Raw genomic sequence first — 13,342 nt, 5'->3', positions numbered from 1 at the left:
GGAGCTAAAGAAAGAAGGTCAACCCTGCCTAAACCAAGGGATCAATATCAGAAGAAGGGAGAATTGATCTGGGAGGACCCAAGCCACAGAGGTTCACTAGAGACCTGTCTGAACAGATGCTTCCTCACCTGGGAAGTCTCTTTGTGCCCCCAGAAACTCTGAGATTGCTTTCCTTTGGGGAGATGAAGTCCAAAGCTTGTCACCTGTGTGCCTGGTGCATCACTCTGATGGTGTTTGATGGAATGACAAGTCTGCACTATCCACATGAGGCAAATAAGCGGGCATCAGATAAAAAGAGAATTTTGTTCAGAGAACTTTGTCATCTCAGAGAGACCCATGCTTAAAGAATCATATACAAGTGACTTTATAGAAAGGCAAAAGTGAGCATGTGCAGAATTAGACAAGGAAATATTCCTGGAGTCTGAGTACTCAACAGAGAGGAGAGAATTGGTACTTATGTGAGGGATAGCTTTTACATTCTTGCCCTTGGAAGTCCACCCCTTTGAGTTCTTGTGGCCCCTGGGAGAGGGCGTGACTTCAGGAATGGAGGTTTGGGTTCCATGTGCAATTGGAAGATGGTTTCAGCCATGATCTTTTTCTTAACCACAGGGGTTTCTAATGTTGAGTTGGGAGAGTGGAATTCAGCATGGTTACTGATGCTCCTGAGGGCAGGCAGTCGCAGGGAGAGACTCACCAAGGATTTGGGGACTTCCCTAGTGATCCAGTGATTAAGATGCCATGTTTCCAATGCAGGGGTGCAGGTTCAATCTCTGGTTGGGGAACTAAGATCCCACATGCCATTTGGCTGAAAAAAAAGAAAAAGAAAGAACTGGCCAAGTCTCATTATGGACAGTCCAGATGATGTCACAACTTTCAAGCTCAGATATAGCTACAGAACTACTTCAAGGAATCAACAGCTGACCTGATGGAGATCATGATGGTGCTGGGAAGGTCTGAGAGTGCATAAGTATCAGATGTTGAGGGAACAGCTAACATCTGCTTCCTGGCCACCATCCTTGTTATTTCAACATTTATCGTCACCAAATACCTTGAGTGAAACACTCACTTTCCTTGTGTACAGGTTTATAGGGCTACACTGGTCATCCAGAGCCTTATTGTATTGACTGCCACGACATGATATAATGGCTTATCCCAAAACCAAGTGGCTTAAAGGAAAAACCTGGCATCTCACAGTTCTTCTGCATCAGGAGCCGAGGCAAGGCTTGCATCTCTCTCAGGCTGCCATCCAGTTGTCAGCCAGAGCTGTGGTCCCATCATGAGGCTCGGTGGGCATGGACCTGCAGCTAAGCTCACATGGTTGCTGGCTAGTCTCAGATCCTCACAGGCTACTGAGCTGAGGGCCACAGTGCCTCACTGGCTGTTGGCCAGAGGCTGCTCAGTTTCTAGCTGTGGGATGTCCTCATTGGGCTGCCCACAGCATGGCAATTGGCTTCTTCAGGGCAAGCAAGAGAGAAGAACCAAGGAAAGAGAGCCAAACAAGAAAATATCTTAAAATCTGATCTTGAAAGTAACATCCTGTAACTTTTGCTGTTATCTTAACTTCGGGAGAAATTTATTAGGTCCAGCCCACACTCAAAGAGAAGGGGATTTCACAAAATGAATACTAGGAGGTGAGGGGGGGTTTTAGGGACACTTTAGACCTCTGCTGGCCACACGAGTCCATTCTGACTGGTCAGTACTCAGGCCATGTTATTTAGTCGCTATGTCGTGTCCAACTCTTAGTGACCCATGGACTGTAGCCATGTAAGGCTCCTTTGTCCATGGGATTTCCTAGGCAAGAATACTGGAGTGTGTTGCCATTTCCTTCTCCAGGGGATCTTCCCCACCCAGGGATCTAATATGTGTCTCCTGCATTGGCAGGTGGGTTGTTTGCGGCTGAGCCACTAGGGAGGCGTGTACTCAGGCCATAAGTGTGTGGGTGGGTGCTCAGTCACATCTCTTTGTGACCCCATGGACTGTAGCCCACGAGCCTCCTCTGTCCATGGGATTCTCCAGGCAAGAATACTGGAACAGGTTGCCATGCCCTCCTCCAGGGAATCATACCGACCCAGAGATCAAAACCGAGTCTCCTGCATCTCCTGCATTGCAGGTGAATTCTTTACCGCTGAGCCACTGGGGAAGCCCATCCTCAGGCCACAGCAGTGGTCAAATATTCTGAGCATCACCCCTGCACATCTGTCGAAGCTCACCCCAGGCTATGAACTCCATGACGGCAGGACTTAACGCCCACTCACCATTGCAGCCCCTGTGATGTTTCACACCCAGCCCCCCGACTGTTGACCCAACAAATCAGCATCTGTTAAACCGAACCACCCCTTTGACAGGCCAGCTCAGGACAGCGAGGAGGAGGATGAAGACGAGAAGAGGAACAGGGGATGTGCGCTCCAATACCAGCATGCCATGGTGCGGGTCTTGACTCAGTTTGTGGCGGAAGCAGCTGAGCCTGGGGGGCAGCTGGCCCACCTGCTGGGCTCCGATTGGCAGGTGGACATCACGGAGCTGGTAAATGACTTCATGAAGGTGGAGGAGCCCCGGATCGCCAAGCTGCAAGGGGGACAAGTCCTGATTGGCCAGGAACTGGGGATGACCACCATTCAGGTAAGACATCTCCGATGAGAACTCTGTTATTTGTCTCTTGGAAAAATATCTGGTCTTAATTAAAGTACAGTTAATTTACAATATTGTGTTAGTTTCAGGTGTGCAACAAAGTGATTCAGTTGTACATGCATATGTGTCTGTTCTCTTTGAGATTCTTTTCCCTTATAGATTATTAGAAGATACTGAATACAGTTCCCTGTGCTGCACAGTAGGTCCTTGTTGTTTATCAATTTTATATATAGTAGTGTGTAGTAGTATGTATATATGTATGTGTATATTTTAAATTCAACATATGAATGATATAATGTATTTGTCTTTCTCTATCTGGCTTATTTCACTTAGTTTGATAATGTCTAGGTTGTCCATGATGCTGCAAATGGCGCTATTTCATTCTTTTTATGACTAAGTAGTATTCCATTGAATATATGTACCACATCTCCTTATTCATTCATTTGTCAACGGACAGTTAGGCTGTTCCCATGCCCTGGCTACTGCAAATAGTGCAGCAATGAGCATAGAGGTATATTTATTTTTTCAAATTAGAGTTTTCTCTAGATGTTTGCTCAGGAATGCTATCCCTGGATCATGTGGTAACTCTATTTGACAATGCCCATTTTCAGAGTGAGCAGGTTGAAAAGAACTGTCAAGTAAATAACATAAATGGTATAATAATGTGACAAGAGCCTTTAAATCCCTTACATATGCCTTTTATTTGAGCAACACTGGACTGACTTCTTGGGTTGAATCATGTCTGAAACTTCAAGACATTACTTGTCTCTAAGACATGGTGGATGTTACCATCTTGGAACAAAAGCTCTAGAAATAGAGCCACTATATATATGATTCAGCAGTTGTACTTCTGGGCATATATCTGGAAAAGACACGTGCATCCCAGTGTTCATAGCAGCTCTATTTACAATAGCCAAGATATGGGAGCAACTTAAGTGTCCATCAACAGGTGAATGAATAAAGAATATGTGAGATATATATATATATATACACACACACATATATATAATGGAATATTACTCAGACATTAAAAAGAACAAAACCATGCCAGTTGCAACAACATGGATGGACCTAGAGATTATCATACTAAATGGAGTAAGCCAGTCAGAGAAAGACAAATATCATATGAGATTAATTTCATTTGTATCATCTAAAAAATGATACAAATGAACTTATCTACGAAACAGAAATAGCCTCACTGACATAGAAAACAAACTTACAGTTATTAAAAGGGAATAGATGGAGGAATAAATTAGGCATCTGAGATTAAAATATGCACACTGCATATATAAAATAGATAATCAGCAAGCACCTACTGTGTAGCACAGGGACCTCTGCTCGATACTCTGTAAGAACCTATGCGAGAAAAGAATCTGAAAAAGAACAGATACGTGGGTATGTATAACTGGATCACTTTGTTGTACACCTGAAACTAACACAACATTGTAAATCAACTCTACCCCAATATAAAATAAAAATTAAAAATTTTTTAAATTAAAAATATTTCAAGAGCTCTGGAGAGGGACTAACCTCATCGGTATCCGGGGCGTGGCCAGCAGCTCCTCGCTCTGCCGCTCTACCTCACTGAGCCTTGTCACCTGGAAGCTCTGCATGCTGCCGTGATGCTCAGCCGCATCCACCAGGTTACAGCCTCCCACACATTCTAGAAATGTGCTGAAGAGAGTAACAAAGTTATTATGACCCCACCAGGCTTGTGAGCACGTCCTCCTGGGAATGGATGGGGTAGATCAGTGTGCAACATGGGAGTTTTGACACAAACACTTTCACAAGACAGGGTTCCAGGAGGGCCACTAGGGTTTAGTCATTTTCCTCCTGTCTGAGACCAAATATTGTTCCTCGGTGGCTGCCCCATTTGTAGGAGAGGCGATCGTCCTCTTAAGCAACAAGTGAGGTTTCTAAAATGTTTGTGCATAGCAAAGATTGTGGAAAATTTAAATCACTCTGGGAAACGGGCTTGAATTTAAAAGAGATCATTTTTGAACCCGTTATTAACAAATGACTTAATTAACCATGGGACTTCTCATTAAAATAGATTTATTGCAGCTGTCATTTGGGACATATGTTATAAAATATTCAGACAGCCTATTGAAACAAAATGTTTTCATTTATATGATCAAGAAAATGTAATTTTGCTGTTAACCCTATACTTTTTTGAGAATGTTTTATAACTTTCCCTTTAGATATTCTTATGAAACCACTTGCAAACGACATAATTTAATAAAGTACTTTTGCCACTGGTAAAAAAAAAAGTGAAAATAAAAGAGATCATTTTATCAAGGAGGAAAATAGATTGCTTTGAACTGGGACCCAGGAGTCACATGTTCCATTGCTCTCTAAAAGCTGAGAAGGAACCGTCAGTGAGAAAAGCAGGATGGGTGTCAGATGAAAGATGACTGATTTGGAACCTAAGTGTGAGGAGCACAATAGGGAGCGGTGAGGAGTGTGATGAAGAAGAGGCTGCTATTCCTCTCCAAAAGCTGCCAAAGCGGAAATGGGAGCCCAGCATGGAGAGATATTGCCAGTTTTCCAGAAAAGCTAGAAAGCTATCCTTAATATGAAATCCTCTCTTTTTTAAGGATGGCCATTCATCCCGTTTTAAAGTACTATGTCAAACAAAACACACCTGCCCCATAGACAAGCACTTGCAATCTTCACAGCCGACTTTTGCTCAAAAGATCTAAATTCCTGCAGCTGACCCACTCATCTGTCTGCCTCTTCCCCTCCCCCACATGGAGCATCCTTTACACCAAAGAGGAGCTTGCTGAAACCAGAGAGCTATGTCATTTCTGCTTTTCAGATCCTGTCGCCTCTGTCAGATGCCATCTTGGCCGAGAAGACGGTCACCGTGCTGGACGAGAAGGTGACGATCACGGACCTCGGGGTCCAGCTGGTGACGGGACTATCCCTCTCCCTGCAGCTAAGCCCAGGGAGCAACAGAGCCATCTTCGCCACTGCAGTGGCTCAAGAACTTCTGCAAAGGCCCAAACAGGTGTGGGGGTGGGAATGGGTAGGTCACGGGACTGGGAGGGTCACACACCAGGGGGAAATCCTACGTGTCTTGGAGCCACATGGTGGGGTTGGGTTACACATCGGTGGGTTTATTCACTGAGTGGGGTCTTACCCTGAGCAGGTCTCACACACACATCAAGTGAGGTCGCACACCAGCTGAGGTCACGTAGCAGGTGAGGTTGCCCATCTGGTGGAGTCACCAGTTTGGGGGGGGGTTCCCACAAAAGAGTGGGCTTGCACACTGGGTGTTCCTCAGTCTATTTTTATTTTATTTTATTGGACTATAGTTGATTCTCAATGTTGTGTTAGTTTCAGGTGTACAGAAGAGTCAATCAGCTATGCATATACGTATATCTACTCTTTCTCTAGTTTAGATTCTTTCCCCGTATAGGTCATTACCGAGTGCCGAGTAGAGTTCCTTGTGCTATACAGTATGTCCTTGTTAGTCTTGAAAAGGGTTTGTGAAGGAGTGACTGCTCAGCCTCAGGCTTCCTACCCTCTTAAATGGAGATGCTGAACAACAAGGTTGCCATGAGTGATGGATTCTAGGCACCCGGAGCCAGAGGGGCTCAATGCAGGCTTCACATCCCATTGGACATCACGTGTGCTATTTCTCCACCATCATGACGGTCCGGGCTCTTCACCATGCTGACTTCCCTGAGCGGTGAGGTGAAGGCAAGGGCAGGAACAGACCCTAGGAGGTGTCCAGCCTTCTGTTAGGTCCCTGCCCCTCTATGATGGGGTCACAGGTCTAGGGGGTCAGAAGGAGATTGGAGGAGTTGCTTCTACATTTACTGTAGCTTCTACATTTACATTTAGCTCTGAGCAGAAGTAACAAACTGGTGGTTATGTTGTACGTGGTGTTCTTTCTCTTTATTGGAAAAGAGCATGTGCTAATAGAATGTGTATGTGTGCTGTGTGTTATGTGTTCTGTGTGTGTGTATGTTTGTACTGTGTGTTTTGTGTGTCCTGTGTGTTGTGTACATGTTGTAACATGCAGTGCATGTTTGTGTGTTGATACCACGGTTTCCAAACAAATAGGGCACTTGGAAATGTCATCTGATCTCCTCCCTCATCAGAGGTGGAGAAACATTATTTCTTAGAAAGAACCTGGATTGTGATTCTGGGGAGCCTTGTTTACCAAACACCCAAGGACGGTGGTCTCAGGCTGCTGATTCTTTGTGCCCCGTGAAACAGACCGTCCTCCCGAGGGGATGCTGGAAGGCCTCCAGTCCTTTTGGGGGTTTTCAGGCAATTCCCTTTGTCAATCAAGAGCCCTTTTCCTGGCAGCTCTATGCTCAGCAGGTGCATTACGACTTGGGCCCCTTGTGCACCCGCTGAGGCTGTGACTAAGCCGGACCTTCCCCTGAACGCAGAGTCTTGCGGTTTCCCCAGCCCATATCCATCACTGAATGCTCCTCCATCAGGGGTTAGCTAATCAATTGCCCTTTCACTATGGTCTCTGTGCACAAGACTTTGGACTACAAAGCACCTGAAAGTGGGTGATCTCAGTAACGGATACGAATTCTTGCCGAAGGCAAACCTCCCTCTTCTCAGGGCACAATGCCAGCCAGGATGCAAGTTCCAAGTAGCAAAGGAGAAATAATCTGAGGCTTCTTCCTGTCTTCCTGGGGCGATCCAATCAGACGATGGCCAGTGAGGAGTTAAGGAAGCGATAAGGCAGTTAGAATAAGGCCACAGAGCTGATCCATTCCCCACATGCAGAGCAAACCATGTGACCCTGAGGTTTGCTCTGTGCTTGGTTTGGATGGAGCTTGGGCCTCTGCCTGCAACTTGGCTCTGACATTTCAGTTTCAAGAAATCCAGTGTGCATTTGCATTACCTGCTGTGATTTCATGGCCAATCGAAAGACCCTAGTAGAGGACTTCCCTAGTGATCCAGTGGCTAAAATTTTGTGCTCCCAATGCAGGGGGCCAGGGTTTGACCTCTGAACAGGGAACTAGAACCCACATGCTGCAACTAAGAAGTTCACAGGCCCCAACTAAGACCTGGCACAGCTTTAAAAAAAAAAAAAATAGACCCTGTAAACCAGCATTATGCCCAGTGGCTTTTGCACTGTCTCTCAGTGGTGTTTTCCACCTAGCAGCCAGTCCAAGCCAATGTCTAACAAGGTCTGGATTTCCCGACTGAGCCGAAGAAGGAGCAAAAGACACCAGTCTCATGTGCGAAGCTTCCGTCTCACTTGCAAAGGCCAGAAACCACCAGGAAAACTTACTCTATTGCGGTTGGGGGTGCCTTGGTTTCAAGAAAGAGAAATCCACTCAAGCAAGTTTAAATAACACTGGGTTTATTACGAGGTTAGCAAGGCTTTTGTGAAAGTGTTAGTTGCTCAGTCATGACTGATTCTTTGCAACTCCATGGACTGTATAACCTGCCAGGCTCCTCTGTCCATGGAATTCTCCAGACAAGAACACTTGGCTTACTCCAGGAGTGAGTAGCCATTCCCTTCTCCAAGGGATCCTCCCGACCCAGGGATTGAACCCAGGTCTCTCTCACTGCAGACATATCCGCCACGGTCTGAGCCAGCAGAGAAGCCCAGCTGTAAGAACTTGGTAAAATGGGTTCAAGTCTCTCTCACATGCATTATCTCATTAGATGAATGCTGAGTCCAGACATGTGCTTGTACTTGATCCATTGTAGTTGCTCCAAAGTGGGGCTTCGTTCCCCAGTTTCATAAGAGCTCCCACTCATCTGTCCACAACTAAGAGCTTCAGTACTGTCTTTCTTATTTCAAACTGGAGGGGGAGATGCCGGCGGGCTCAGAGCTGCTGAGATGAATGGCTCTGACAGCAGCCATCCTCTGGGTTAGGTCAGCTATGGCCAGGTGGGTAGGGGCATAAGCCTCTTGCGGCTGAGATGAGATTATCTCATCTCTTATGATCTCCCTGGTCAGACTAGTCCCAAGGAAATCGGATCTAAAGCAACAAAGTAAAAAGAAATTGGGATATACACAAACGTTGGCCCTGGCTACTCTTTGGTCTCCCAATTTCCCCCAATGGGTGGGTTGGAGGATGGATGGGGGACAAAGATTCTCCCAATAGAGAGCTTCTTAACCTTAATCTTCACCCCAACCCCTCTCTCTGCCTGGACGGCATTACCCCTCACCTCTAAGCCAGGACTGTGTCCACAAGCCAATACAAGCCTATCCTTAGAGGCATATATGGCAGGACCCAACACAACTAAAGCCTAAAGCTGGCAGCACCTCTGAGGCACCCTAGTCTAGATCAGGGGCTTTCATCTGTGTTGTGGATAGTGTTCAGAGACTGGCTATTAAAGCAACTCAAAAGTAATGTAATAAATATGTTTCATTTAAACGTGTAGTACTTGTGAATGACCCACTAGCCAGTAAATCTCCTTTGACATGCAATCTATTATTGTGCAGAAGTAGATCTTGCAGTGAAGGGGAAAAAAAAAATCTTTCTTTCAACACCTCAGGAAAGAAAGCAAATCTTATTAGGAGGTGTTTATTCCTGGTCGTATTTCGTGGTTGTCATTTTACTGCTGTGGTTTTTCTTTAGGTTCTCTTGTCTTTACAAGAATTCATTCCATTTTATACCCTTTGTGCTTCTTACTTCTATACTGTGTAACAGGTTTCCCTTTGTTCTTGTTGCATTCTCTTTGCTTACAGAGTGTCTTTGTGCGCAATGAGCTATGGGACCCATTTTTTTTAACTTATTTTTTAATTGGAGTATAATTGCTTTACAGTGTTACTGTTGTGTTAGTTTCTGCTGTACAACTACATGAATCAGCTATAAGTATACATATATCCCCTCCCTCTGGGACCTCCTCCCCACCCACTCCATCCACCCTCTAGGTCATCACAGAGCATGGAGCTGAGCTCCCTGTGCTATACAGCAGCTTCCCAGCAGCTGTCTATCTTACACGTGGTCATGTGTATATGTCAATGCTACTCTTCCAGTTTGTTCCACCTTCCCCTTCCCCCTCCGTGTCCATCTTTGATGAACTTACTTATTCTTTTCAACAGGAAGCAGCCATCAGTTGCTGGGTCCAATTCAGTGATGGCTCTGTCACCCCCTTGGATATTTATGATGCAAAAGACTTCTCCCTGATGGCCACATCCCTGGATGAGAAGGTGGTCTCCATCCACCAAGACCCCAAATTCAAGTGGCCTATAATTACCGCTGAAGCTGAAGGACAGGGGGCCCTGGTGAAGATCGAAATGGTCATTTGCGAATCGTGCCAGAAATCCAAGCGAAAGAGCGTGCTGGCGGTGGGGACAGCCAACATCAAAGTGAAGTTTGGCCAAAACGACGCCACCCCCAACACCAGCGACAGCAGACACACGGGGGCAGGAGGTCCCCTGGATAATAACATCGGAGACAGAAGACCCAAAAAGCCCTTGCAGGAATGGGGGAGTCAGGAGGGAGAGTACTACGGCAGTTCCTCCATGGGCCTCATGGAAGGCAGGGGCTCCACGACGGAGAGGTCCACCTTCCAGAAGAACAGAGGCCAGGAAAGCCTTCTGGATGATGGCAGCCATTTGCAGACCATCTCCATCGACCTCACCAGCTTCCCAGCCCAGGTGGACCTGCCCAGAAGCCACGGGGAAACAGAGGAGAGCGACCCCCAGTCCTCCAAAGGGCTGAGCGACCTGGAGATCGGAATGTATGCCCTGCTGGGGGTCTTCTGCCTGGCCATTGTGGTCTTCCTCATCAACTGCGTGACCTTTGCATTCAAGTACAGGCACAAACAGGTCCCCTTCGAAGAACAGGAAGGGATGACTCACTCCCACGACTGGGTCGGCCTGAGCCACCGGACCGAACTGCTGGAGAGCCAGCTCCACTTTGCCTCCTCCCAAGAGGAGCAGATCACCGCCATCGACAGGGGCATGGACTTCGAAGAGAGTAAATATCTGCTCTGCACAGACTCCCAAAAGAGCATCAACGGACAGCTGTTCAGATCTTCAGGACCCACCCTCGCGGACGGGAAAGATCAGAAAAGCGAGCCCCCAACGTCCCCTACCTCAAAAAGGAAAAGAGTCAAATTCACCACTTTCGCCACCCTCTCTCCGGAGGATGGATGCCCAACCGTGAACTCCCTAGCGGCGGGCAGCGAGGATACCGTGAACTGGGTCGGCCAGGATCTGGACCCTGGGGGAGGCCAAGAGTCACGTGGCTACAGGGAAGGATTACGTGAAGATGTGTAAGCTGGGCATTTGCAGACATTGGTTCTCACTCACCTTTCGGCCTTTAACTTGGGGATTTGGGGCAATGGGGACCCGCAGTGGGGGGAATGAAAAGACAGGGGGGACTTCCCTGGCTGTTCAGTGGTTAGGACTCAATGCTTGCACTGTAGGGGACGTGGGTTTGATCCCTGGTAAGGGAACTAAGGTCCCTCATGCCCCCAGGCGCGGCAAAAAAAAAAAAAAAAGGACACGATCAGGCTGACACTATCCTCAGAGCCCCAGAAAACGACCCTGGCTCCCCCAGCGAGGCCCCGAGTTGGAATCGATGTCCACTTTCCAGGGTCCGATGTCTCAGTCGATGAAAAGAGGTTTAGCACGCATGGCGAGATTTTTTTTCAACTTGGAAGAAAAATGAGTTCTGAGTCACTGAGCTTCCAACAGCCTCCAGGAAAGAACTGTCCCTCTCCTGCCATCTCTCTTTCTTTAATCGAAGCAATTTGGATATTGCCAAAGCCACACGGCTGCAATATTCAATGTTGCAGACCACAGGAGAAAAAGGAGACTCAGGTTGGGCGGGATGGATGGGAGGAAGTGCGTCATGGAAACTCACCTGGCTGTGAGCCTGAGCAGAAGCGGAGTCTAGCGCCGCCTAGTCAGCTCTTGGAAAGCATGATTTCCAGTTTTCTCCCAAAGGCTGGGTCAGGGTAAACCCCGGGTTATTGACAAACCAAGGCAATCGTTGACAAGGGGTTGAAAGGGGAAAAGAGGGCAAACAGGTCACCAATACCTTTGTAACTAGATGTCAAGAACAAACACCCAGGAAACAAAACCCCCTGAACCATTCAGAGCATCCCTTTATTGGTAAACTAGGGATCCTGGGCATAGAGTTTCAGTCAGGTTCAAAGAACCAGGCTTTTTTTTTTTTTTTTAGCAAATTTACTCTGTCCACATTTGTACCCTTCCTTGCATCGCCACCTTTCCAAAAGTCATTGATCACTCGTGGGCAGTGGGGAGCCGTGTCACTGTTTGCTGAGTCTCTTCCACTGTGGCCTCTGTGTCAATCACCAGGTGACAGTCTACACTGAAGCCCCATGGGGCCAACTTCACACGTGTGTTGCTTTCAAAAGGCTAGTCTTTGGGGGTCAGCAGTGCTCACAAGGAATTCGACACCCAAAGATGCTCATTCTCCTGGCTTTTCTGGAAAGAAGGAGTGATGGTCTGTGATGGGTCTTTCAACAGTCCCATCTGGTCTGCTGCCCAAGGCTGCTGAGATAAATCTGGGCGTGCCCATAGCGGGGTACAGGGTGAGATTCAGTGTGTGTGATGAGGAGGGTCGGGCAGGAAATCTGGCCCCACTCACATGCAGGGGGAACATGAGACTGCTGCTTCCTCACCTTCGAGGGATAGAGGGGCCCGTGGTACCCGCCTATGGGGCAGAGAGCTGGGTTATTCAAGAATTGGGTTCTAAGGTCAATTTCTCTTTCTCTGTGTGTCCCTCTGTCTCTGTGTCTCTCTGCTTCCTCTCTCTCTGTGTCTCTGTCTCTCTCTGTGTGCATATAATTGAATTCTCCTGAGATCAAGTGTGTAATTCCACCAGTTCATCCTCTCAACCTCAGCACTCTGTCTCAAACTAAGGTGCTGTCCGTTTGCCCTAAGACTGAGAGTCCAGGAGCCATCAGCCACCTGCTCCTGTCCCCACGTTGACTTACGTTGTCTGGCTGGGTGACTAAACGGTCACCCCTCTTCAATGATAATCCTTTGCTTTCAGTAACCCACTCCTGTTCCTTCCAGCCTTTCCCTCGTTTTCATACCGCAGTCGATGCCCCCTCTCCAATCCGTCTGCGTGCAGAATGTATTGTAGATTATAAGAATGTAATATATATTTATAAACTTACCAACTGTAAATATAAAGTTTGCCTTCTGCGGCTATGGCTGTCCTTTGTCTTTCTACGCACTCACACCACCCCCTCCCCCGCGTCAGTGGCTGGCATCCTCAGCAAATGACCCTCCAAAGCTGTGGCTCTGGGTAAATGAAAATGCAGATGGAAAGATCCCAGCAACAATCCAATTACACACTTACATCGTGTAATGCCACTGTCCGCATTGAGGCGATGTTGACACACGATGACAAAGTACGTTGTGTACTAAGTATCTCTCCTTCAGGACCTGAAAGGATTTGCAAATCAATCACACATGCAATTCTCTGCTAAAAGCCTGCTGACTGATGGCGGTAAGTGAGAACCACGGCAGGCAAGCGTGTATCCCAGCCTCCCTTTGGGCTGGAGTGAGGGAACGAATGGGCTCTGTCCTCTCTTTGGATCGCTCATGTACGTTCAGAGGTCGATTTCCTGAAGGATGTATGTGCCCACGGTGACTGTGGGCTGGGTTTTTTTTTTTATGAGGTTGATTTTTCCGGGAATTTCATGGTGGCCCAGTGGTTAGGAATCCGCCTTCCAGTGCAGGGGACGTAGGGTCAGTAACTGTTCGGGGAACTAAGATCCCACATGTTGCAGGGCC

The 13,342-nt window shown here is 47.3% G+C and overlaps 1 protein-coding gene across 1 annotated transcript in view; it reads left to right on the top strand.

Moving 5' to 3' along the window:
* Positions 1–12,752, top strand: part of TMEM132D (transmembrane protein 132D) — an 819,007-nt gene extending 806,255 nt beyond the window's left edge. Inside the window, exons 7-9 of the mRNA XM_081544711.1 lie at positions 2,346–2,619; positions 5,447–5,638; positions 9,665–12,752. Coding sequence (XP_081400837.1) covers positions 2,346–2,619; positions 5,447–5,638; positions 9,665–10,846 — 1,648 coding nt within the window. The 3' untranslated portion in view covers positions 10,847–12,752. The remainder of the gene's footprint in view (positions 1–2,345; positions 2,620–5,446; positions 5,639–9,664) is intronic.
* The last annotated feature ends 590 nt before the right edge of the window (positions 12,753–13,342 follow it).

Source organism: Giraffa tippelskirchi, chromosome 11 (genome assembly GCF_054371585.1).
Source record: "Giraffa tippelskirchi isolate mGirTip1 chromosome 11, T2T-mGirTip1v1.2.pri, whole genome shotgun sequence".
NCBI classification, from domain to species: Eukaryota; Metazoa; Chordata; class Mammalia; order Artiodactyla; family Giraffidae; genus Giraffa; species Giraffa tippelskirchi.
Note: the sequence above shows the minus strand (reverse complement) of the source record. Positions and strands in the feature narration are given on the sequence as shown.